The 26,316-nt window shown below is 40.6% G+C and overlaps 3 protein-coding genes and 1 long non-coding RNA gene across 5 annotated transcripts; 2 read left to right on the top strand and 2 right to left on the bottom strand.

Moving 5' to 3' along the window:
- The first annotated feature begins 52 nt into the window (after window positions 1-52).
- LOC147238032 (uncharacterized) lies at window positions 53-5,907 on the top strand. Its single transcript, XM_086157935.1, has 3 exons — window positions 53-313; window positions 3,927-4,359; window positions 5,172-5,907. The coding sequence occupies exons 2-3, from the start codon at window positions 3,958-3,960 to the stop codon at window positions 5,199-5,201; spliced, it is 432 nt and encodes a 143-aa protein (XP_086014061.1). The 5' UTR covers window positions 53-313; window positions 3,927-3,957; the 3' UTR covers window positions 5,202-5,907.
- Window positions 506-4,145, bottom strand: LOC147238033 (uncharacterized). The gene is made up of 2 exons (XR_015107017.1): window positions 4,009-4,145; window positions 506-681 (listed from the first exon to the last, which is right to left on the bottom strand). It is a non-coding gene; the product is annotated as an uncharacterized LOC147238033 (long non-coding RNA).
- cenpo (centromere protein O) lies at window positions 4,913-8,879 on the bottom strand. Its single transcript, XM_086157821.1, has 6 exons — window positions 8,718-8,879; window positions 8,394-8,548; window positions 7,481-7,577; window positions 6,611-6,882; window positions 6,247-6,406; window positions 4,913-5,245 (listed from the first exon to the last, which is right to left on the bottom strand). The coding sequence occupies exons 1-6, from the start codon at window positions 8,752-8,754 to the stop codon at window positions 5,136-5,138; spliced, it is 831 nt and encodes a 276-aa protein (XP_086013947.1). The 5' UTR covers window positions 8,755-8,879; the 3' UTR covers window positions 4,913-5,135.
- Window positions 8,674-26,214, top strand: slc5a6b (solute carrier family 5 member 6). 2 transcript variants are annotated; one of them, XM_086157680.1, is made up of 17 exons: window positions 8,674-8,796; window positions 11,496-11,660; window positions 12,188-12,637; window positions 12,716-12,781; window positions 12,974-13,025; window positions 14,848-14,915; window positions 15,228-15,382; window positions 15,617-15,757; window positions 16,428-16,557; window positions 19,273-19,361; window positions 19,790-19,902; window positions 21,163-21,233; window positions 21,330-21,416; window positions 22,370-22,539; window positions 22,624-22,730; window positions 22,794-22,885; window positions 24,005-26,214. In XM_086157680.1, exons 3-17 carry the CDS (start codon window positions 12,290-12,292, stop codon window positions 24,023-24,025), a joined length of 1,710 nt encoding a protein of 569 aa, XP_086013806.1. In that variant the 5' UTR covers window positions 8,674-8,796; window positions 11,496-11,660; window positions 12,188-12,289; the 3' UTR covers window positions 24,026-26,214. The 2 variants fall into 2 exon arrangements, with proteins under 2 accessions (XP_086013806.1, XP_086013805.1); XM_086157679.1 differs by lacking the exon at window positions 8,674-8,796 and adding an exon at window positions 8,966-9,107.
- Window positions 26,215-26,316: the final 102 nt, after the last annotated feature.

Below are 26,316 nucleotides of genomic sequence, written 5' to 3'. Positions count from 1 at the left end.
TGTTTAAATAAACTCAGGTTAAACTCAGAATTCAGAGAAAAAACACCTGATCGACAAAACCGTGTCTCCTCCTCATCTTCAGGTCCACCAGATATTCAACCCTAACGAAATCGTAGTTGGATCGTCTTCTTTCTTCTTATTTTAAAGGTCAGCGGCGGAGGAATACTCCGACCTGGAAGGCTTCTCCGACGCTTCCAGCAGAGGCGCCATCTGTCAACCCCCGGACGGAGAGCCGTGACATGGGTTTGACCAGAGGGAAGTTCCTGGCAGCCCGTGCAGTCATCAACGTCCTTCATGGTCGGAGAGGCGATTGGTAAGATATAAAAATCAGGGTGTGCATGTGGGGCTTTATCCTTTCCTTTAATAAGAAACCAATAGATTTGAAAATTGACCACTGTTTTTTTTAAATTGTTCTATAAAGTAGTAACTTTTAGTTATCTTCACATAAAATCAGCAAAAAGCAGAACTTGGAGAAAATGCATGTGGGTGTTTTTTTTTTTTTAATTTTCTTTCATTAATGACTAAGAGGAAGCAAAGAGAGGAAGAAAAAAAATCTCACCCTCGTCTGAGCTCAGGTCACTCTGGAAATCACTATTTCAGCAATGACTGTGAACAGTTTTGGGAAAAATGGTCCATAAAAGTCCTGGTTGGATGTGATTGTACGGGAGACTGGGAAGGAATCTGTAATAGGAAATCAGAATTGATCATCCCACGTTTCCATTTTTATTTTTAAAAAAATATGTCAAAACAGGTGTAGGGAAAATGAGCAGGTTAAAAAAAAAAACAAAAAAACGCATCCAGCAAGTTTAGTCTCTTGTCTAAATGTGGACAGTCTAATTAGACAAAACAAAAAAGCATGGAAAGCATGGAAAAGACGACACCATGCCAGGAAATGTGCTTAAATGCTCCAGTTTTGCAGACAAAAACACAACTATGTGAACAAACATAAAGCGCAGGTGGACTTATTTCTCACAAGAAATAGAAAAAATATTTCCCTTCCAGACACTTGAGTGTAACAGACTGTGACCTTCAGTTGGCAACGGGCAGGTGAAAAAACAAAACAAAAACATTTTAGCAAAATGTGTGTCTGGTGTTCTTTCCAGTGCGTGTCCTCGTAGAAGACCTATTATTTTTATAGGTGCATTTGTGTATTTGGGGATAAAAATGTCTCCCAGGATGGGATGACGACGTTAAACTTAGCAGTCTAATGGTGCAATTCGGTGGTGACGGAGTTTTTTCGCAATAATGTTGCAACAAAGCTGTTGAAAAGAGTATCAACATTGACTGGCAATGTGACTGATCCCTGCAAATTAACCAAATTAATCCCATTTCCAGCGTCTAACAAATCCATACACGGGAGGGATAATCTCTGGTTTAAGCTGCACCCAAATAACTAGTCAAAAATTAAGATTGGGCAGTTAAGTCCTCAAAGACACTCATGACTTAAAACTTTATTCTGACAAACTTCAATCCAAATAAATCAAACGGACAAATTATCTCTATGATTTAAAACATTTGAAGAAGTGATTGGACTGTTGCTTGATAATTTAAATTATTGGATATAAGAAATGATTTCACCGTGTTCACAGCTAATTTAAGTAATGCAGTGTTTCAGAGTTATAAAAATATATTCAAGCCATTTATGGTGCCTTTTTTTTAAAAAAAAAAAAAGTTATTCTCTTCAAATTTTCTTGTATTTCATTTTTGTTCGATCATTTTTTAAATGTAATTTTAAAATTTAAAGATTATGGTGATTTTGGAACATCTAAATAAAACATGTTAAATTATTTTTGTCACTCTTAATAAGCGACTGCACGTGCCAATAAAAGGATGACAGCATTGTTGCTTTGCTAAAGCTGGATAAATTATGTTTGGCGTTTTTAATTTTTTTGTCATAAATAAAAGAAGGACTCAAATAGGAGTTTAAAATAATTTTTTGCATGCGGAAATGTAATTTTGTTTTCTCTGCAGTTGGTCATTAATTTAAAAAAAAACAAAACAAAAAAAATAAAACACATTCTGTTTATACATAGCATAAAGGTAATAAAATAAGATGTTTTAAAATTACAAAAAAATTGAATAAAAGGAAATCCCTCTGTCACAGCAGCATAACAGTTAGGATGTCTGAGGGAAAAAAAAGGAAATAATATTAATGTAAATATGAATATAAATATGGATAGAAAGGAAGAAGATAGAAGATAGCAAAACAAAAAAATCCACAAATAAATAGACCGCAGATAAATAGACAACAACACCATCAGGGATGATAATGGGCAACATTGAGGAACAGAGAGGGTGAAAAATACACGACTAGAACTAAACACCGATATAAATAGAGTGACAAAAATAAATAGCGTCGGGTCCTGCTTGCCGCTGCCATTGTCTTCTTCTGGGCCAGTTTTAGGAGGAACCGGTTAAAATCTCAAAATCCCCAACCGGGACTTTCACCCACAATTTCGGCTCTTCTTTGGCGGTCATTGCATTTTTGTTTTTTTTAAAGTTTGTCATAAAAATGTTACGATCCAATCGATTAATGTCATCATTAGCTGGTGGATACAACAGGATGCAAACAAACCCTGGCGTAAAAAAAATCAGAGCTGGAAAGTGGTTGCAAACACAACATTAAGGATGGTCTACAAAAGAAGTGGCTGCAGTTCAAATTTGCATTTCAAGAAATTATAAAGAAAGCTGTTTACATCATTGTTTATTTATATCTTTATATATTGTAGATTAAATTATTTCGAGCATCATTGTCCAATGGTCCAATAATGTGTGAACCCCTGCTTGTATTCCTGATTCTGGGCAGCAGGTGGCTCAGTTAGCCTCTGAACCAGCAACTGAGAATTTTTTGATTAACATTTTTCCTGAATAATAATAATCGTAATACAATTAGCATTTCACACATGTAGATATTCTAAGGCTAAATTTGTTTTAAATACACATTAAATCTTAATGCAAGATGAAACATTAACCTATACTGTAAAGTACTTATAGATACATAACCGACTTACATTTTTTTATGTAAATAACATGGATCTACAATATTGCAACCCCTGAAGCGTAAAAACATGTAAAAAAATTGAAGATGTTTTACTCGACAAAACACAACCTATGCAAGAGCATGTTCTTCTTTGATTTAACGCGAAATCAATATGTATTGATCAGAGGCCACGTCACCTCACCCCGAAGGTCACCTGTAATTGAATCGTGTGAGGATTTTGTCAGCGCACAAAGAAACACGCTCACACTCGCCAGCAACGCCGCGCTCTTCAACTCAAACACAGAAGGCTTGTGTTACACATCACAGATACACAACCATAGCAGCACACACACACACCTGCGCAACCACTATGTTGGAAAGAAAACTTCCATCGGGTGAGGAAATAACTTTTATATCAGACAGATTTAATTCAGGATGTGGACTCGGGGTCTCCTTTCTCAGAAATGATTAGACTTGCGTATGTTACAATATCCTTACTTCCGCCACGACAGGCTTGACAAAGGAATATTTTTTAATCTCTTTCCTCAATTTCCAAGTAGGAATTGTTTGGAAGTAAAAATACGTCATCATTTTTCACTTTACTATGGCAGTGTGTTTGTTGTGGATTGTTCCTTTTCTGGTCATTTTACCCGTATATGCACATATTTAGTTTCTTGTGTTCTTAATTTTTAGCCCCTGCAGGCTTTTAAGTCATCGCTTTCAAATTTTCCTGATTTTTCCAAGAATTTTTGAATTTTTTTTTTCGAGTCACTCTTTCCAGTTTATTTCTTTTGACAAGAGCCCAGTGAACATGATTCAAGTGAATTTTACAACTTCGTATCAGATTTTAATCCTGACACAGGTGGATCATAGTCACGGATTGGCAAAACAGAACGTTTGAAATTAATTTTCCAAGACTTTTTAGCTTTTTTCTCTGATTCTCTAGACCTGGAAAATTGAGTCAGCGGTTTGAGTGGATGTGGGTCTTCAAAAATCTTCACGTCTGGTATGTCATGGCTCAAACGTACCAAGGTCCTGCGTTACAGAGAGCGGTGAGAGTTCTGAACCTGAAGGAGGACAAAGATCTCCAATCCAAACTCGCCCTGCTGGACAAGCAGTACCGATACACCTGCACGCTGCTGCGGCGGAGACGGAACAAGCTGACCGATGACCAGGAAAGAGTGGCTCTGCTCAAAGTGTGCGAGCCAAAAGCCAGAGTCCAAATAGCCATGAGAGAAATCGGCGAGCGCAGGAATTCAGAGATACGCCTCAGGCTGAGACACACATCTGACGGCAGGATGCTGGCTTCCAGTGCGTCACAGGAAGTCCAGCTGCTGGAGCAGAGCCGGTCTATATCCGCATTCCCCGCAAACAATACGGTGAGACATCGAGGGAAAATAGGGACCAACGTGTCGCTGATGCAGATGAAAAACATTGCGAGGATAGACTCGATATCGGCGAGGGAGTTGGCCCGGAAACGTCTGGAAGCGTGGGAGGAAACCGAGCGTCTGAAACGGGTTCAGACTGAAACTTTACACAAAAGGATGACAGCGTTTGCTGAAATTCTGAAGGAAAAATGGAGAACGGAGTGACTTCAAAAATCTCCCATGAGGAATGTCAATGTGTTTTTTTTTTTTACAGCTGAATTTTATTCTAAAGGCCTGACATGCTTTCAGGAGCGGAAGTTGCATCTGATAGATGGAAGAATTTTTTTTTTTCCCCCGAGTAATGAATAAATCAGCTGATATTTAAGCCCTATTTAAAAGGTTTCAAGGTGTTTATTTCAACAAATGTCAGAGTAAAATAGACTGTAACAACCAGAACAGGACTATAAGTCATGTGATTGAGACTTTGCGATGTTCGGAAGGGACCAGATTTTAGTGCGATAGCAGCACAACTGAGTTATACAGTTTGAATGTCAGTTGTTTTCAGTTCTTAAACTCAAATAAGTGACATTAACTCCTAAACCTACATTCAACAAAGTATCAAAAATTATATAATGTTGTAGCCAAGATATGTACAGAAGCGTGGATCTATATTACTGCGTAGTCAAAGGTCATTACCTAAAGTGTAACAAATATTGCTCTTATATAAAATACATACAATGTTTCTGTGTTTTACAGTTCTTTTAAATCTCAAAGTTGCTCTTAATAAATTAAACAATATCCCCCGCTTTCTTCATCTCTTCCAGAGCTTTGTGAACTGGAGTGTCCATCAGTAGGCTGCAGTTTCTCTTCCACGGAGGAGAATCAGAAAGCTCTTCATCTATAAAACATGGTATTTCGTGAAAGTTAAGAGCATGATTAAGGGAGATATATACATATAAATGCATTTAAAATAGAGCTTCATTTAAAAGTTCATAGCTTCTATTCTTGTACTGCATGTTTGTTTTTTTTATGCAGTTTCTTATTCTTCCCTAATCTTGAACCCAGCTGAATTCTCAGACATAAAAAGGCAATGGTGGTGGTGTCCTGATAGGTTAGAGGAACACATTTAGCAAAAGTATTTGTCAGGATTCTCCAAAAGTGATACAACTAGTCCAGGGGTCGGTAACCTGCGGCTCTTTCATCTTTACACTGCGGCCCCGAGTGGCTTGGGAACATAAATTATAAGTATTTAATTGAAGTGTATTTCATTTGTGTTAATTCCTTTTTTTAACTTTTAGTTCTAAATTGGAAGATTATTGTGATCTTGAATTACTAAATAAAATGATATGTATTATTTTTCGCCGCTCAAAATAACGTCACACTCGCAGAACCCCGTATACCCGCCGGCCGGTAAAGTCCCGATTTGCAGATGCTGTGCGCAGAAGTTCAGGAGCAGAAGTCCCATAAACCAGGTAAAATAAATATTTATGAAGATATTTTGCAAATATTTATTTTTATTGTTTACCGACACAGTGATTTTTTTCCCGATTTATTTTTAAAATTTAGGTGAAGGCTCCGCTACACGCTCTGAAAGCCCAAAGCTCAAAATGAGTTCTTTACATAAATAAAATTTAATTTTCTCCGTAATACTTTGTGAATTTCAGAAGCAACACACAACACACTTGTTTATACAAAGTGTAAAGGTAATAAAAAGCAATATATACAGTGGTACCTTTATTTTAGACGTCAAAAAGTAATTGCGGCTCCCAGTGTTTTCTTTTCCGAGAAAACCGGGTCCAAATGGCTCTTTGGGTGTTAAAGGTTGCCGACCCCTGAACTAGAGTTTAAGAGTATTAATGTGTCCCGCTGCCTAAAACGGGTCCAGTGGAAAGACCTTACCGTCGCAGTCCAGGTGGACGCGCGTGGGGAGCCATCTTCTGTGGTTTGTGTACTCCAGCTTGCAGAGAATTGCAGTATTGGTTTTGGGCACGGTGAACATCAGCACCAGTAATGAACACAAGGCATTGCTCTCCATCACGTTGACGGATTCATGGAGTTCCTGTCACAGAGTAGAACATCACAAATGGCCAACGCTGAATACTATCCTCTTTCGAGGTCTGCTTACTCTTTTGCAGCCTCTGATATGAACCCATGTCTCTTTTAAAACCCTGAACATTTACTGCCGTGTAAATGTCTGAAAGTTTCTGATAGTAACCAGGGCTACAGTTATTTTTCAACAACAAAAAATGGCCGGCACCGGTACCTTCACAAGCTTCAGCTGCTGCTGGCGGCCGGCGAAGGCATTGAGGTGTTGGCTGAGGGTCCCAAGAAAACCCCTTATATCTGCCTGCATGTTGCTCTGCTCAGCCAGCCTGCTCAGCGCGATGGAAGGGGGGATGTTGTGTCGAGTGATCCTCAGTACCGGCTTCAGGTCGATCTCCAGGTTGTAAGTGTCTAGGTAAACGCCGTGATAGGCGGTGGCCAAAGACACGCTCAGTCCTTTCCCGTCGCGGGTCTTTACGATGTCGTAACCACCTGTGACATCAGCCGACAAAACGCTGAGTTATAAACGACATGACATGTAATTTAGCCGTGAAAAAGGACCATAGAGGTGATACGCTGATGATTAAATCAAGGTGAAAATAACAAATAGAATTAAATTCAGAAAGCTTTCTGTATCAATACATAATCAAAGTATTTACTCCGGTATGGAATGTTGTGCCTGATAGAAAACAAGAATGTTGACTGAATGTAAAAATTATGACTTTTGTTTCCATTTTGGGTATTTTTATTCAAATTCCAATTTTAACAATTTGGAGGAAAAAGTCTTTCACGTGCAAAATTTTCAGGCAATAATGTCTAAATTTTTAAGCAATTTCATGCATATATTTAAAGCACTAATTGCAAAATTTCTCAGTCATTTCAATTTGATTTTAAGGTTGTTTTTTTGCATAAGAATGACTTGTACTGATGGGTGTCTCGGGGTAGACATACATTTTGTGTTACAGTTCTTATCATGAAGTCGAAGTCAACTTTATTGTCTTCATGATGAGAACTGTAAGACAAGATGTAAAAAATATGCAATCCAAATATCACAATATGTCAATATATCATCCTGCCCATGCCATCGTACCAATGAGATGATGTGCATGCAGAAGGTATTGAAGTTGTTTTTTTCTGTCCATCAGCTGACAGCTCTCCGAGTCTTTAGCCGTGTTCTCATCTTCTTCCTGCAGGATGATCACAAATAATAATATTGATAAGAGTAACAACAGGCATTAGAACTCTGCAGATTTGCAAGCAAAGTAGTGGTGTGCAAATTGAATATCGACAGAGATGCCCCTGTTAAACTGACCTGAATTATCATACTTCACTCCTGGAGGTCATTGCAGTAATACATATATTCATACATTCAGCATTAAAATTACGGTGAGTAAGAAAGAAAGAAAAAATAATTCATACAATCAAATAAACCAAGAACCCCCACCCCTTGCCACTGATCTCCATAATTATGGTCATATTCTGATCCTGCAAGAGATAACCAAAATATCAGCAAAGAATGCAGTGAAAAATAACAGAGATGTGTAAAAAAAACAATACTTTTCTTAAAAATATAATTTGGATAATCTGCCATAAGGGATAAATGAGAGGTCACAGGGAGGAGAGATAAAGAAGGTGGAGGATTTTGAGTACTTTGGGTCAACAATCCAGCAATGGAGAGTTTGGAAAGGAGGCGAATAAACAGTTCAAACAGCTATGGAAATTTTGGGGTGATATTTGATTAAAAAATAAAAAGTATAATCAGAGAGATACACATGTACCACAGAGGAAATATTGAGGTTTTCTTTGGGGGTAACAAGGATGGATAGGACCAGGAATGAGCCCACTTGTTGGATGTTTTGGAGGTAAAGTAGGATGGATGGTGAATGTATTGGTAGAAGGATGGTGAGGTAGACAAAAGAGAAGATTTATGGATGCAGTGGAAAAAAAAAAGAGATGAAGTTGAAGAAGAAGCAGGGATCCTGTAAACCCCACCCTGCTCTTACTGTGTTTCCCCGGACCTCCGCTCTTAGCCGGTCCCTCTTCGCGGTCAGCGCCTTAACGGTCACCCTTAGCTTCTCCAGGCGTGTCGGCTCGCCGAGCGGACTCTTGCCACTCCTCCTCGCCTCGGCCTCCAGCGCACACAGCTGACCTAAAACCCCTGGATTCGGACAAAACATGCCGGCCAGGTGTAAAGTCGGAAGAAGAAGAGTCGTCAATAAAAGGTGGAGGTACAAAACTAGCTTCTGTGGAAGGGAGCACCAAAGCAAACGCCTAAATGCGCAAAGCTAAGCTAAGTTAAGCTAGGCTAGGCTAATTATGATAATTACCGTTGGTCGACGGTGCCGGTGTGATTATCGTGTCCATGTCGTGTCCGGGTTTTAAGGATTTAAAGATTCAAGGATTCAGGTAATGTTGTGTTTTGATTCCAACTGTTAGGTCGATAACTCAGATGTTTGATTTTGGCGGGGGTTTGCTTTTTACGACATTAGCCGTATGACTTTACGGCAGTTTTTTACGCTCGTCTTAAAGGCGCATCGCTAACATTTAAGGACAAAATGTGTTTCTTGAGTGGGCGGATACGTGTTAAAAAATGTTTGAAAAGCATGAAAGTGGTCCACGGCGTTAAAAAAGTAAACGGTAAAACAAGAGAAATGGCTATTAATGTCAAAATGGAGACTGAGACTCGACATTTAACGTCAGCGGAAAGTGAGAAAATGGTATGTTTATTACAAATATGTATTTAGAACTGTAAGAATATAGCAATGCTGTTTGCTTATAGACGAAGGTATCAGTAAATACTCTTGTGAGAATGCTAAGCTGATTTGTTTTATTCAAGATTCATAGTGTTTATTGTCGAACGTCTTCCTGTACAATGAAATTCTTATTTCGCTGTTCACAGTGAAGCCAAATAGGAAGGAAAATATAGTATTAACAAGATGTGTAAGTTGAAAGAAACAGTGCAAAATTTAAATGTAAAAACTTGCGATCACAGGATGTGCAAGTAGAGGAAGTACATATTGACATTGCTTTCAAAATGAAGACGAATGTCGTAAGATGAACCTTTACTTGAACAGTAAAATTCACATATGAATTCACATATTTTTATATGCATCACAAATAGCAGTTATGGTTTAGTTGTCTGCCAACAAAATTAAAGTTCTGCAGTCGATACATTAATTTTCACATTAATCAAATAAGAAACAATTTCAAGACAGCAAAATATATAACACAAGCCCTGTGATTTTTTTTTTTTTCTTGACATGAACTCCTTTCTAATGTTCATAGATCCCTATGGTAGTTAATTTATTGAAATAAACATGCCAAAAAGACAAGTATTATCGTCCCTATACATCACAGTCCTTCAAAAAAGCTAACCGTTACTTGATGTTTAATCATCTCAAATTTTTAGCATATCGTTTTTCCCTCCTGAATACTCAGAGTTCATTGTGGTTTTCTTGACATTTCAGTTACTCATTCATGGCTTACTTCCTTCTGAATGACTCAGTTGCAGGGTTTTTTTTTTGTTTGTTTTTTTGGCATTATTCTCACATGGAAACTCCCCTGCTGTATGAACTAACTGATCTTTTTGCTCCAGGTGTCTCTACTAACTGTCTGACCAGGGTTATTTCCCCCAGTCACTTAATAAATGAGAAAACTTCTTCATTTGTTGGATGATCTGAGGCACATTTTATACAATTCTGAATTTGAAATCTTCTTGTCATGGCAATTGGACTTGAATTTTTTCATTTTAAGACATTTCACCCCTCAACCTTACACAAACGGATGGCCCAACACAGGGAGAGCCACTACTTCAGGACAGGACTCGGCGTTCCACCTACACCTGAAGGATAAGGGACGTTCATTTGAAAACAGCAATGACTGTATTCTGGCCAGAGAAGACAGATGGTTGGAGAGAGGAGTATAACGCCGTACTGGGATCAATATCAAGACAGATAAGCACATGTGGATTGGGCCCATCTGCACCTCTAAACATCCAGGAAAGATCCACCACCAGAACTAGCCCCCGGTAAACTTCCACCTGAGCCTCAGCTCATGTGATCCAACAGGTTTCATTCTTTTGTCTCACATTCTGACAAGTGTGGCTTTACCTTTTCACATACCAGTCCAGTTAATCCCCGAAAATTGCTCCTTTGACCCCACTTGACGACACCCTCACTAGCATAACAACCCCCTTCGACCTAGTTTTTGACCATCAACTCTTTCATTTACAAAACAAGCCATCATAGTCTAGATCCGCCCACAACCTTGGGAAACTCCGCACAGGTCATCAGAGCTGAAGAAGCCTCTAGGATTAAGGCTGAAATGTCTTCAAGTGAAGAAATTCAAGTGCAGTTGCGACAACAACTCGATTTGAGCAACAAATTCCCCATGACCCAGATGACTGAGAACCTCAACATTCATATCTAAATTGAACTTTTTGTTCTCTACTCGACAAGTTCTGTTTTCAGAAAAGGAAATGCCTGCAGCCTGAATTTTAACGACGAAGGCAGACCGCAGTAGTTAGTCCACATTCTGTGTCTATTAAGAAAGACTTGCGAAGCAAATGTCTACAGTTCCCTGTTGATTTGGACGATCGAACTTCATTTATATGTAGTTTTTAACTAATAAATCTACACAGTCATTTCAATTCATTATTGCATAACCTGTTCTCCCAGTGGGATGTTTGAATTTGATTATCTTTTCAAATCCAACTGTTCCTGTTCCAGCAAACGGTCATGTGTCAACCACGTCAATGATTATGATAAGATTCCAAGTAAATTCAGGGCCAGTGTTAACTTTTAACTTTAACTAGAAATTTCAAGAGCAAGACTGATTTTGAGATTTGCCTTTTAATTTGTTGATCATAATAAAAGAAAGGACAAAGACTAGGCCAACAGGTTTAAGTTTGTCTATTTTACCGACAATTGAAATGGAAACTGCACAGAATTGTGACTCAGGAACTGAGAAATGTAAATTTAAACACAACCTTTTTTTGATTGTGAAGAATATCATATCTGAAGACCAATCTGCATGTAGCTTAATGTATAACAATAGCTGGTGATAAATGTTAATGCCCCTGACAGTGACCTCTCTCAATGCGGCAGGCTTTGTCCAGGCTCAGGTGTCTGCCCACCTGACAGGTGAGGTGCTTCAGTTGCGACCTGATGCCTTCTGGGGTTTACCGCTTTGCATGAGTCAAGGTGGAAGAAGCTCCTCCCAGAGCCATGGCTGCTGCCATCACCAGAAGACACGAGGGCTCCTCTGGAAAGGTGAGCTTTTCTTTCTCTCAGTATTCCTGTTCACATCATGTTTTCTGAATGGTCTCTTAAAAGTGAAAGTTGATTAATGTTTATATTCAAGAATTAATGTTATAATTAATGATATTTTTTTCCTTCAAGATTTTTAAGTTAAAACTTCAGGCAGTCGTTTGCTTTTTTTTCGTTTGTTTGGTTTTGACTCACAAATGTGATCCAGTTTTGCCGTTTGACTCGCACACTAATCCTGTGTACAATAAGGGCACAGTCCAAACTGTGAAGGGTGGAGGGTGCGTGTCAGATTTCCAGTCGACAGCCAGGGCTTTTTTCGGTGTGGAACAACTTTGGGAGGCACAAAGATAGTTTTTTTTGACCTTGCTTCGTTTGACCTCACGCTCCTTTCGTGAAACAAATACGTCAGTTTAAAGTGACGAGACGGTTGGCTTACTCTTCATTTTTATCTGATTGCATAATAAAGGTCTTTGGCAGTGGTTTGCCAGGTGAATGACATCCCGAAAACTTTTCTTCTTCATTCCCTCAAGGCTGCAAGACACTCCTGACGACTGGATTTGGAAAAAATATTTTTTCTGGTCTGACTGAACAGGAGAGGATTGGAATTTACAACTGCAGCCCTGACAAGCGAGATGACTTTGTCCAGCCAGATCCACTTCACGCCTTGGGACTATTTGATTTTCGCTGTCATGCTTGCTGTCTCCTTGGTCATCGGGCTGTATCATGCGCTGTCTGGCAAGCGCCAGCGTACCACAGAGGAATTCTTCATGGCTGACAGAAACATGCATTGTTTGCCTTTGTCCCTGTCACTAATTTCATCATTCCAATCAGCCATTTCGATTATTGGCGTTCCAGCTGAGATCTACGCTCATGGTACACAGTACTGGTTCATTGGCTTGTCATACATTCCAGGTCTTCTCATTCCTGCTCATTTTTTCATACCAATGTTTTACAAGATGAACATCTCCAGCATTTACCAAGTATGTAGAATCATATTTAACCCTTATGTATGTTGAGCCGTGTCCTTTATAACCTCCAGTTCTCATGCTACTTTGCAGTACCTTGAACGCCGCTTTAGTAAAATAGTGCAAATCAGTGGGACTTTGACCTTCATCTTTCAAACAGTAGGTGCAACAGTATCGATTCGATATCGATGTCCTAATTCACATGATTCTAATGTTCATGTGCATGATAGCAAACTAATTGTGTGACTTGTTTTCAACCTGAAAGCGTCCAATCGGTCAATGAGGTGGTTAAAAGCACGCATCCTTTTAATCGTTTGATTTTGCTAATTTGTCTGTTATTGTCTCCTTCAGGTGATCTATATGGGCGTTTGTATGTACGCGCCGACCTTTGCGCTGAGTACAGGTACAGTAATTTTGGCTGAGCTGTTGTAATGCTACTTTACTGCGGGGTTTTTCAACATTTTCCAGATAGAGTACCGACAAACTGATGAATGTATGTATAATATCAAATTATGTTTTATAATAAACTGAGCCTTGAGCCATTATTAAATACCTTGCTACCGGGTATATACTAAGCTATGGTTCATATCTACACCATTTTAACATACCTTATGAAGTGATACCAATGCCAAGGTCACCATTGTTTGTCAATTGCATGATAGCAGAGAACGTCTTCTGCCTTTATCCATTTGCTACAAGATGTTGGAGTCACGTTAAAGTGTATTAAAATTTGCAGTCAAAAATGGTGGGCGGCCTAAAAAATAAAGATAAAATAGTTTAATCACCAAAATACTCACAAGCCCCGCTGCAGTACTCTTTGTGGAACTGCTGTTGAAAACCTCTGCTTTCTGTCTTCAATCCATTTTCACCCACTTATCCAGCGTCGGTTTGAAGAGGCAGGAGCCAAAGCAGAGGCCAAGACCGCCCTCTATCCGAATATTCCGTCCCGCTCTTTCAGGTGAATCACGAGGGGTTCCCAGGCCAGCCGAGAGACAAATTCCCAGCACCCACGAATATTACCTTCTCAGGCAGGCGCACCCTACAAACCCCCTTTTGAAAGAGGTGGGGTGGGTTGCCAATACAAAGGCACTGCCTGATGTTCACGTAATGTTGCCGAGGCACATCAGCCAGGGCGGCCCCACAACATCCAGAGCCGTGAGATACTCAGGATGGATCTCATCCACCCCCTTGGGCCCTGCTGCCGAGCCGCTGTTTCATTACCTCGGCAACCTCTGCCCCAGAAAAAGGGGGGGCCAAACCCCGAGTTCCCGAACTCTGCTTCTTCATTGGAAGTGTTGTTGGGCTCGAGGTCTTGGAAGTATTCCTTCCACAACGTCTCAAGTCGAGGTCGGCAGCCGTCCCCACTAAACACATTCTTGAATATTGTGGATATTCACAATATCCACAATATTCTCAAAGCCATTCGGAATTCCTCCTCCGAGGCCTCACCGAACTCCCATGTCTGAATTTTTGCCTTGGCCACCGCTGAAGCATCACACCGCTTGGCCCGACAGTATTCATCAGCTGCCTCCAGAGCTCTTTTCAAAACTCCAGAACATTTGTGATTATCTCTTACTTCAAGATAACACCCACTCCATTTCCCTATCAATCAATACCATGATAGTACAACTTAAAACCAGCTCCTCGCCACCTTTCCATCTGGTCATCCATCCGTCAACCAACTCTCTCCAGTTTTCCTGTCATCGTACCAATATTCAAGCCCCAACATCTTGCCTCTCCTCTTCTGTCTTTGCTTACAAACACACTTTTTTTTCTTCTTTCGTGACCGAAAGCAGCCTAATTTCAACCGGTACCTTGTAAGTCATCGGCACCGATGGCGGTCTTTGTTAACGCAGGCCCGGACCAATATGGTACAAAAGTCACGAGTTCCATTTGCGTGTTTAGTTTTGACACACGTCTTACATCCGATGTCCTTCGTGACGCAACCCTTTATCAGGGCTTGGGACCAGCTCAAAAACACTTGCTTGTGTTCCCCCGAGGCTGTATGGGCTAACCTCATGAAACAAAAATAAAGGAAATCTGGATGACAAGTTCTAATGTCTGCAAGACACGTGGTAAAGTTAATGGATTTAGACTATTCTGACACATGATTGCCGTCCCTAAACAGACATGGTGGAATGTCGGGATCTGCAGGCAGTAGTCTGCGCTCACAACCATCAGGTGAAGATTTTTATTCTATTTTTTTAATGTCTGTTTTCTTTCAGTGACAGGAATTGAATTGTGGAAAGTGTTGGTGGTCACTGGGCTTAGCTGCACGTTGTACACAACAGTGGTAGGTGACCATTTTTTTTTCGTGTCAATTCTTAGCTGTTTTTGTGTGGCGTTTGGAAGTTAATTGGAAGAATAACTTATTTCAGGGCTGATTCCTTCACTCCCGTCCATTTAAGCCCCGGAATAACCTCATCTCTCTGCAAAACCATTACAGGTCAACACTGCATAACTCTGCTTATTTAAAAGGAATAACACAATTGTACTCTAGCTTTTAAAGCCGGTAAACTGAATTTTCTTGAAAATGCATGATATAGATTCAAACAGATTTTTTTACTGTATTGCATTTGTGTGACACGGCTTTCTCTTCTGACAGGGCGGCTTGAAGGGTGTGATCTGGACAGATGTCTTTCAGACTGTTGTGATGTTGGTAGGACAGTTCATTACCATCATCGTGGGAGTTTACTATGCTGGTGGAGCAACCCAAGTCTACAGGAAAGTCTGGCAAGCGAACCACATATCTGGGATCAAGTGAGTCCTCTCAGGATTTTTTTTTTTTTTGCTTATTTAAACCACTCCTTGAACTTCAAATACACACAACATATCCAACCTGACTGCCGACTTGTGGCAGGATCAATCAATGATCAAATCAATAGGTTTGTGTAAACAGCGAGGCCCAGGAGGGAGAGCCGAGAGCAAAGACCTGGTGGAAAACCTGAATATTCAGACTCATTATCCTCACACTTCATTCCTCTCTGTGTCAAGTCTAAATCCAGATCCTACTGAGAGACACACCTTCTGGACCTTGAGTTTCGGCGGATTCTTCCTCATGCTGTCATTGTATGGAGTGAATCAGATTCAGGTCCAGCGGTATCTCAGTGCACGGACAAAGATGGAGGCCATGAGGTTTGTCAAAAGCAGATTCTACGCCCATTAAGATTAGCATCTTCTCACAACTTTTTTGGTCGGAGACCGTCTCGACCATATATTAGCTATAGAATATTATTATTTGACCGTAAAGGAAATGTTACCACTCTATGTGGATTTTGCACGTTTTCCTCGTGTCTGTGTGGGTTTTCTTTGGTTTCGTCCCTCCAGTCCAAAAACATGCAGCAGGTTCATTGGGAAAAATTTGGGAAAATTTGTTTGTCTGTGTATGTAGCCCTGCGATTGACTGGTGGCCAGTCCAGGGTGTATCACGTCTCTCGCCCGATGACAGTTGGGATCCCTCGCAACCCTGAGCGCAGGATAAGCAGCAGATGATGGATGGATTTTGTATATTTATTGATTTCTATACACTTTATCAAATGGGAGGGTCAAATGTTACACACAAAGTCTAGCTGGTTAGTAAACAGCCCTCTGTGAGTGATACCGGATCAACATTTTGGCCAGATATGATCGCGTGATAGTCCACTCCATGGTAGACAATAAAATAGAAAAAGCGTTCTTTTCAATATTTTTGAATATCAAAATCTGTTCTTTGAAGCCATTGTCAAACTACTGGTTGTGCTATTAAAACATATTCTCTTACTCATGACCAAGTGAGGACCAAGTAAAGTGTTACCTCTCCGTGCAGGTCTTGCTATATGGTGTTTCCGTCCTTGCAGCTGTCTCTGGCCCTAAGCTGTGTGTTAGGGCTTGTGATGTTTGCCTGTTATTCCGGAGAGGAGGAGTCAGTAGAACTGGCCAGCGCATCAAGCGATAAAGTGAGTTTTTTCCACCTTTCTGCCCCTTCCGATTTAGCTTTAACACCTAATTTACCAATTGTTTTACTTGTAATATACAGACTGCACTTTCTAGCATTCAGCACAATGCAACACATTTGGTATCTAAATACCTTTGGGAAATTAAGGAAATAGCTCATCAATGTTTTTTTTTTATTTTGTTTTTGTGACTGGCACATTCATAAAGTTATCCTGTTTTTTGCCACCTGAATGAACGGAATGGATTCTTTGTAAGTTTGATAACAGGACTCTGTGGAAACAAGGTGATAAAGTAATTATCTATAAACTGATGACGTTGCTTCCTGTGATAAGAATACTCTTGGTCATGTCTACAGTAACAAGCAGTGCATTAGAGAGTGCACACCAGCACGCGTGTAGACAACATCATGTCCGCTAAACGAGCCAGAAAAGTTTCCCGACCAGAAAACCTCGCTAAACTCCGGTTCGCCACGTGATGCATGCTTGCTGTCTTGCATTTACGTCACGGAATGAGATGAAGTACAAAGCTGTATAGTACAGACTGAGAAAAGCCATGGCACCAGCTAAGAAGCAAGACAGAGCGAAGCTGGATGACTTCATCAATTGAATATCTGGCCAAGCCAAGCAAACGGCTACTTACGTGTCCTTTTTTTATTTTTATTTTTTGTCTTTGCATCTCAGCCTGTATCTCCCACATCCAATATACCCAGTGAGAACTTTCCACCTTCAGATGGTCTACTACTGATACTTCTCCACCATTTTTATTTGATCCTGAAAGTTTTCTGGAAATTTCAGTCGGAGGAACGACTGTGCACACACTGTGCTCCCGTCCATACATCTGGCGAATGTCAGCTCCCTTTCACACACCATTGACAAACTGATGCTCCTTAACGGAAGGAAACAAGACATAAGCTCTACCGTACTGTGCGGTGATTTGACAGCGCAATTCATCAGTTGAATTGCAACACAGAGCTAATGGGAAAGAGGAGGGGAGGCGGTGTTTGCTTTTTTGCTGGCTAAGGTTGGTGCACAGATGTCGCAGTGTGCCGAAAAAAAAAAATGCAGCCCTCACTTGGAGACCATATTCAATATCTGCAAGTCATTTTATTCCCCCCCGGGGGTTCTCTTTGTTTATCCTGGCTGGTGTTTACACCCCACTTCAGGAGTTTGGCCTTTACAACAACTGGCTGATCAGATAAGTGTAAGGAGCAGAAACAAACTTACTCCCCTGCTTAATATTGTAAGTTTGAGAACACACCCATCAGCTTCTCCAACTCTGATTCATACAACTTTCAACACCACACACTCCTTCCCAACCGCCTCCAACTGTCACAGCATCATCACTTAGGATGTAATGCAGCCCCTGAGGAGACGGAACACCAAGAGGGTTGTCCACTTCCTTTCTGAAGGTCTGCACTGATCAGATGGTCCTCATCTTCACTCTGATTTTCAACAGATTACTGGAGCTTTGTGAAGTTCCCTCCAGTTTCAAACGCTCCATATCCTGATCCCAAAGTTATCCTTCTTCTCTGTGCCGAGTGACGACATGCTCCTCTTCAGACTCCTGTGGTCTTGACGGCAGCGTTGTCCCGTCTGAAGGACATCAAGGGCCCCCTGCCGGTCAGTGGGGGAACTGCACTCCTCAATACCAAGACTACTCAGACCTCTGCAGGGATCCTGTTTGTGGACTTCAGCTTGATGTTCAATGCTATCATCCTACAAGTCCTCTGCACCACACCGTCCCAGCCTCCACCTATTAGTGGTTCAGTAACTTCCTGGCAGACCGGAGGCAGCAAAAAGGGGTGGTTGACATCCCAAACAGGACCATCAGCGCCCAGAGGTCTGTGCTCTCTCCACTGCCCTTCACCCTCTACACCAACAACTCAACTTCAAGGGACCCATTTGTGAAACTCCTGAACTTTTCAGGCAACACAACAATCATCAGCCTCATTGGACATGGGAATGAGTCTGCATGCCGATGACAAGTTGAACAGTTTGTCCTCCAGTGTGGTCAGAATGACGTAGCATTGGACCCACTGAAAATGACGGAGATGACGCCTACACTGCCTCCAATCACCATACTGAAATGTTGTGTTGCTAATGCACCAGCTCAGGAAGTTCAACCGAACACATGAACTGCTGAGCTGGTTCTTCACCAGTCATCCCGTGTGCTCTCTGCACCTGGTTCAGCCATCAGACAGGACAGGAACAGACTGGAATGGCAAACCTCAGGGATATCTTCTACCGCAACTTCCACATCTGCATTGTGGAGAGCATCTTGACTAGCTGTATCACTGTTTGGTAAAGTAGCACCCTCGCTTTGGATGGCAAAAGCCTGCAATGAGTAGTAAGGAGGATCACCAGGACTCCTCTGCCCTCTCTGCAGAACATGTACCACCACAAAACACACAGGAAAGCTTCCGTCATCCTCAAGTCTGAAAGGTAGGCCCTCAAGGTTGAAGAACTGTTTCTATCCCGCTGCCATCAGACTCCTAAAAAGCTGACAGGAGTTTTTGATCACGCGCTACCTGTGAAGAAGCTGCACCCGATTATTTTACATTTCAGTTTGCACTCGGTACTCATCCGACAGCCATGGACGCCCTCAGAATATTCCTGGAATACCTGAATCTAGATTTGTAATTTGTGTGTGTCACTAACAGCGGGAAAACCCCAACCTGATAATCAATTGAAAATGTACGTACACCATGTTTTCCGCAGAGGGTGATATTCTTCATGATGGACATGCTAAAGGGGGTTCCTGGGATGTCTGGACTCTTTGTTTCGTGTCTATTCAGTGCTGCACTCAGGTACAAGGCGCCTCTCACTGTCTAATATTCAGTGTCTCTTATAGAGTTGGAACTGCATCCTGTAGATTTACTCTGAACTCCAATGGCAAATAGAGTCCTATGTTAGATTATAGAGTGTTAGAGAATGTGCATGTACAATCTTTTACAGTTGAGGTTCACACAGTTATACAGTTTTTTTTCACCGAATTCTCCTGGCTGGCATTGTCATACAAACAGACACACACACACGCATGCATGATACAGTAACAATATGATAAGCAATATCTGATCAGTTCCTGGTTTTCTCTTATCTCCTTATTTGTTATTTGACCTGGGATCCATCCTGGGCCAAATAGATCATATAGAAACTAGATCCAGGCCGTGGTCAGCCTGGGCCTTGGCTTCAGGTTCTAGTACAGAATTGATGTGAAAATGTGTTTCTTCTGCAGCTCTCTCTCATCCGCTTTAAACTCCTTGGCCACGGTGACGATGGAGGACCTCATCCGACCCAACGTGGACGCCATGAGAGAAGAAAGAGCAACCTGGCTGTCCAAATTGATAGGTCTGCGACACACTTCAGCCCCGCTCACGCCCAGTGTTAGCATGCGTGATCTGATGGCAAACTGCATTCATTGTGTGTGTTTACACCTGGTTTTAAGCGACTCCTGTGACTTAAAGTCTATGCTTTGAGAGGAAATGAAACAATGCAAAAGCTGTCGTTGTTTTTCAACTAGAAGCCTGTCTGTATTTGTGATTAGTGATTTATTTGGGATTTTTTATATGTATTAATGTGTTAACTGACCTTTCACTTCTTCTGACAGTAAGAACATATGATAATATATTGTATACTTTATTGATCCCCATAGGGGAAACTCTTATGTCACAGCAGCGCAACAATGACAGTATCAATAAATATGAGTATAAATATAAATAAGAGACAAATAAAAGATATCTAAAGACATCCACAAATAAGTAGACAGCAGTGAACAACACCAAGGATAGGAATAGACAACAGAATGAGGGGAAAAAAAAAAACAAACAAAACATCATGCTTAATGTAAATGATCCGGCTTTGAGAGAAATATATGCACACATTGGTGAGTCAGACAACAGTGTAACAGGTCTTTGGTGGAGAGTCTAATGGCTTGGTTTGCTGTAGCCTTGCCCAGTAGAATGAGGATGCAACTGTCAGTGGGTCTGTTGATGTTTCCAGTCAACCAAGTCTTGGTCAATTCTTTTTAAAAAATCTTCTTATCGTTGCCGCTGGGCTTGATTTTCTTCCCCTGAAGAAGTTTCACCTCTCTTCCGGGAGGCTTCCTCTGTTCTGAAGCCTCTCGGAAGAAAATCAAATCCAGCTGCCACGATAAGATTTTGACAAGAACTGTCAGAAAGCCCAGCAGGACGGTTTGTGGAAAGATTTACGGCAGCCCACTGCCATCTCCTGGCTTCAGATGGAAGTGGCTCTGTTTGTCTGAGCAGTCACTGTGACCTCCTTGCCAAGACGTGGCGCCTCAGCAATGCTGGGATAGTTTTAACCTTTTGGAGACATCAAAATCATTCATCATCGTCATTTGCTTTCCATTTATATATTGTAGTTAGATGGTGGTGCACGTGATCGCCATACATCTCAGACCCATCCGAGTCGCCTTTTGTCAAATTCATCTGAGATATTAAACAGCCTCCGTTTGCAATCCGATCACTCCTGACGCATTTGAACACCAGGCGTGAGCAAAGCCCTCGTATTTCTGCCTTGAATATGTTGCTATTGTCAAACAATAAGTCTTCAAAATCACGTTTCTCTTGTTTGTGTCCCCATAATCAGTGGCGGGCTACGGGCTGCTGTGTTTGTCCATTGCTTTTATGATTAAGCTGTTGGGAGAATCAGTTCTACAGGTAAGTGTACGATGTACAGCATGTAAATATACAAGCGTAAAGCTTTGCTTGGTAATCTGTGCTCTCTCTCTCTCTCTCATTTGCTTTGAACTCCAGGTGGCCCTGAAAATTTTTGGGATGGTCGGCGGTCCCGTTCTCGGCCTGTTTAGCCTCGGGATGTTCTTTCCATGCGCCAACTCCTACGTTAGTGACACTCTACACACTCAAATTTGCAACCAAGTAATGTGACGGGAAATTAAATCTCACCTCGATCGAGTTGTCATATAGATACCTACACAGTATCTGGAACATTTCAGTGTTTCTTTACCATAACAATGAAATCATCTATATTATAGCCACCCAGGCCAGACATAAGCATTGTTAAACCAGCACCTTGAAATATAAGAAAGAGCAAAAATGATCAATATATCAGTGTCAAAATAGACAGTATTTAGAGTCCGTCGAGCAGAGAATTAGAAGGGGTTTCCAGAAAGATGGAAGTGGCCGAGCTCCGAAACCCATGAGAATCAGAATACTTTATAGATCCCCCAGGGAGAAATCGCTTTTTGTTTGAAAGCAGCTCCCGCTAGAGAGTCAAGTGGGGAAGAATCAAAATCGAACTCTATAGAAAAATAAAGAATAAAATAGCGAATAATAGTAATAATAATAAAAAGAACAGTAAAGATCAAAATGAATACATAAAAATAAAGTTAAAGGTATGTAAAAATATGTAACGTATATACATGTGTATTTATGAGCACATTTATATGATTACATGAATCAATTTTGTGTAGAAGTAGGGGTTGTGCATAAATGTCGCTTGTCTGAGTTTCTGGGGAAAGATTCAAAGTGTAGTTCGTCATCCAGGGCAAGTTCTTTTAAGATTTAATGTGCTTTCTCGTCCAGACTCTCTTCAGTGAGTCGGTAACTCAAAAGCGTCTATAATTGTAACGTCTGCGTAAGCCATCTCTCCCAGCTATCTGATTTCAAAGATTGTATTTTTAACCTCCTGGTCACATGATGTGCTACTTTTTTTCCCGCAGTTTAGCACCACATTTCTGCTATTCTCTGTCCATATTTGACACATCTTGCTATCACTTCCATCCGTGTTTTTGTTGAAACCCTGACAATGATAAGTTCACTCCTGTGGCCTCTAGGGGGCTTTGACAGGCCTAGGAACAGGTCTGGCCATAGCTTTCTGGATCGGCATGGGCAGCATATTCACTAAAGGCCCAGACATCAAACCGCTGTTTCTCAACTACACTACCGTGCTACCGCCCACCAACTTCACCACAGCGGTCGAGACCACGGCCAGCCTTGTTTCGAGGTATCAGACGGCTCCGTAACAATCAATATTTTTGTTTTTTAGATAGTGTACACACATTGTCAAACTTCACGTTCTGTTTTTCAGTCAGCCCTCTGGACTCAGAAGGCTTTATTTGTTGTCCTACATGTGGTACAGCGCGTTATCTTGCATCACGGTCATTGTCGTCGGCCTGGTCGTCAGTTACATCACAGGTAAGCGCGACGCTTCGCCGCTCGCTTGAATGCAGCTTCACGAAACGGAATTCTCTTTCATAGGTCCGATGAAAATGGAAGCTGTGAAAGCAGATACCATCTGTTCCTTGTCAAAGGAGGACATTCTTGTCTGCGGGAAAACACGACCTCGCAGAGTAAGTGAAATGAGGTTTGATTTATAAACCGAGGTGATGTTCGATTACAGCTAATCCTGCACGGCGTCATTTTCAAAGCTTTCAAAGCTCTTTCCTATGGTTGTAATGCATTTGAAAAGAATTTGCACCACCCCACGTCACAATTAGTTGTTTTTCATGCATGATCCCCTTAAAAAGAGAAGCGAGGGAGACTGAATGTTTTGAGATCATTTCAGAGACTGCCATCCTTAATTGAAGGATGAATTCTTGTTTTGCTTACTGACCTCCAACCAATTTTACGTTGCACGCTGCGCTCAAACCGTCAAAATGTTTTCGATAGTGTCAAAATGTTTTAGTGCGACTTTGGTAAGCATTGAATGTCAGACCGTTCCCACCTGACACGGGGACGCCGTATTAAAGTTGCTCTTTGGTTGAATCTGGGTTGTAACGTCAAACAACCTTAGATAACTAATTATGCCGGCTGGAATACAACGTTGTTCCAACCTCACACTACCGTCAGGCGTCCGCTATCGCTGCCAACGATAAACCAATCAGAGAACAGTACGTAGTACGCTTACCTCCGCCACTTATTGTAGTAGCGGTACATACTGTGCTTCAACAGAATATTACCGAATATTAAGACGTAACAGGGTTTCTAAAGCGAGATGAATGAGATGAATCAAGTTTGTCTAAACTGACTGTTTTGTTTCGCTTTATATACCATATGCTTTATCATGCGCCTTATAACGTTGTTGAAAATAGACCTATTCGTTGATATTGCGCCCCTATAATACGGTGCGCCTTTTGTTATCTACTTTTTAAAGTGGTTCTTTCTTTACTCAGGTACTTCTATTCCAGCACAGAATGTATGTACTTTTGCTTTCCCTGTCTTTTCTCTGATATGATTATTCAATAAACACATTTGTAGTGTTTTATCACTATATTTTTCACTACATTTCGACCATATTCATCGGCCAGATAGGCAGCTCCTCCATAGCATTACAAGTACTTTTGTTTGTCTGTTTTGCAAACAATGCTTACGCGGCTTTGAAAGAATACATCAGAGCTTTACTCCCAAATATCAGTATATAAGAGCATCTCTTAGTTAAATTCCTCTTCTGTATTCTTGATTTCTTCCAGGAAGATGACAGCACTCTGTAAGCACACGGGGGAATTTTCGTCTCCGCAGTCAAACATCTTCTGCACAGTTCGTAGAGGTTGTGGCACCCCTTTTTCCAAATTATAGGACAAGATTTTTTTGTGTTAACGAGAGAGTTAACGGTTTTATGTGTGTGCACGTGGCTGAGTGGTCGATCATGAGTGAATGTTTTTTTTTTTCACTTTAAAGATAAGAAACTCCCCATAGGGGAAATTCAACAACAACATCAGGAATAATAATGGACATCAACAATTTCCTTCGGGATAAATAAAGTTGTCCTTATTCTTATTTCTTATCATATAGGAACAGTAAGGATGAAAAATACACAAACCAAAGTAACCAAATTACATTAGATAAAAAAAAAAATCTCCTCGCCTGTCAAAGGGCTGTTAAGACAAGGAGCTTTTACCCGCTTTGCTCAATGGCTGCTGGGTTTCCTGCGTGGGATTAATATAATATAGGAAATGAAAATAAAATATTGACTACAATAATAAATAAAATTGCACTCAAATTATTTGCCTTCTTTTGCCAAAGAGTTTTACAAACACTGCCTCTATCTCCACCAAAACAGTGAATCTGTCTGGTAGACGTGCTCATAGTCCTTGAATCTTTGGGGGCAGTAGTGGAGACAATGAGACTTTATCATCTCTTTTTATTTAACTTTTTATTTAACAAATTAAGTGGTTGCTGTAAGCCACAGCCAATCAACAACGAGGTAAATGCTCAGAAGACTCGCACTGTGTTTGTCCTCTTAACTCACAGGAGACATTTTTTTCAGAAATTGTTTCCAACAGTTAACATGGCAAACTCTTGAGTCCCAGTAAATGCAGTGGCCGAGAACGCTGACAACTTGCAAAACAAGGGTTTACCGAATTTTTGATGGCATTTGGTAAAACATGTCATCTGTTTACATCTTTAAAAAAAAAAAACTCAACCCTTTTGCCTTTTTGTCACCTCAACACAGACCAGCATAGTCTACCTCAATGATTTGCTCTTGCAGGAGATAAGATAGCATTCTGAAGTGTCTCAAAAATATAATATCATATGGAATATATATATATATATATATATATGTTTGAGGGTGGCGTGGCACAGAAGGTAGAATAATCTTCTATGGAACTGAATATTTCTAGTCCGATTTTATATGTATATATATATATATATGTATGTGTGTGTGTATATATATATACATATGAATATTTGTTTCTGTATTGTCTCAATTTTACCAGAGTTTTGCCGACTTTGCACAGCATTACAACCTTCTCACTTTTAAGAATGCATGGTTTTCTCTGTTGTGCGGCACACACCAAAAAAAAAAAAAAAAAAAAGCCAGGAAATATTTTATTTGCTCTCCACACATTAGATAGTATATTTTGTGTCTCGTGTTATTTACTAAAAATAAGAAAGATAAAAAAAAAGAAGCATCTCAGCCTCTTGAAGCAAGGTTGTACGCTAGGTCTGACGGTAAGGAAAGAGAGTGATTTATTGTTGTTGCCGAAACAGGAAGATAGAAAAGGAAAGGATGTGCAGCAGCTTGGTGGATGAAGGATAGTGAGAGAAACATGTTGAAGTGATGGGAAGATGATATGGATGGAACATTCATACCAAAGTTGATAAAGAAGGTCAGAGGGAGGCTGCAGAAGAGTAAACCACAGGGTGCCAAGAGAGGTACTGTGGTACTGGATGAGGATGGCTGGAGTGGCAGTTTGAGTGGCGCAAAACATGTATGTTGAGAGCTGTATGACAGGGCTGAGGTGTGTGTGTGTGTGTGTGTGTGTTAGATCATTTTCTGTAGCCATTGGAGCAGGTGGAGGTGGCAGGGAGAGAAGGTTGGCTGCAGTAATTTACCAATTTTCCCTGTCACCGATGTCACTCCCTGAAATAGAAAAGTGAACTTTTCGTGTTCCTGCTATATTGAAATAAATGATGAGATGTTAAAGTTTGATTGTTTTTTATAGTATTTGTGACTCTGAATGTCAGGGTCATTTTACAATGCATGTGCCTTAAACAGTTTGTCATAATGAACCTTTTTTGAATCCTTCTCTTGTATTTTTTAACATTTGTAATAATTGCTGTGTTTTGTTTTTACATGGAATTATGCTTTTTTATACAATGATATACTATGTTTTTTACATTTGATACCAATAAAGTCACTGCAAAATTAAAAAATTGCAGAGGAAAAAAATCTTCATCAACATCTTGTCTTCCACTTCTTCATTTTAATTTTCAAGGGTAAAGAATGGAATTTTCACTCGTGTCAATAAGGCTAGTTAGAAATGTGTAATTGCGACGT

The sequence above is a fragment of the Fistularia commersonii genome, chromosome 1 (assembly GCF_037954325.1).
Source record: "Fistularia commersonii isolate RoL2024-O1a breed Wild chromosome 1, RoL_Fcom_v1.0, whole genome shotgun sequence".
Classification (NCBI taxonomy): Eukaryota; Metazoa; Chordata; class Actinopteri; order Syngnathiformes; family Fistulariidae; genus Fistularia; species Fistularia commersonii.
This window is presented reverse-complemented; position numbering and strand designations above follow the sequence as displayed.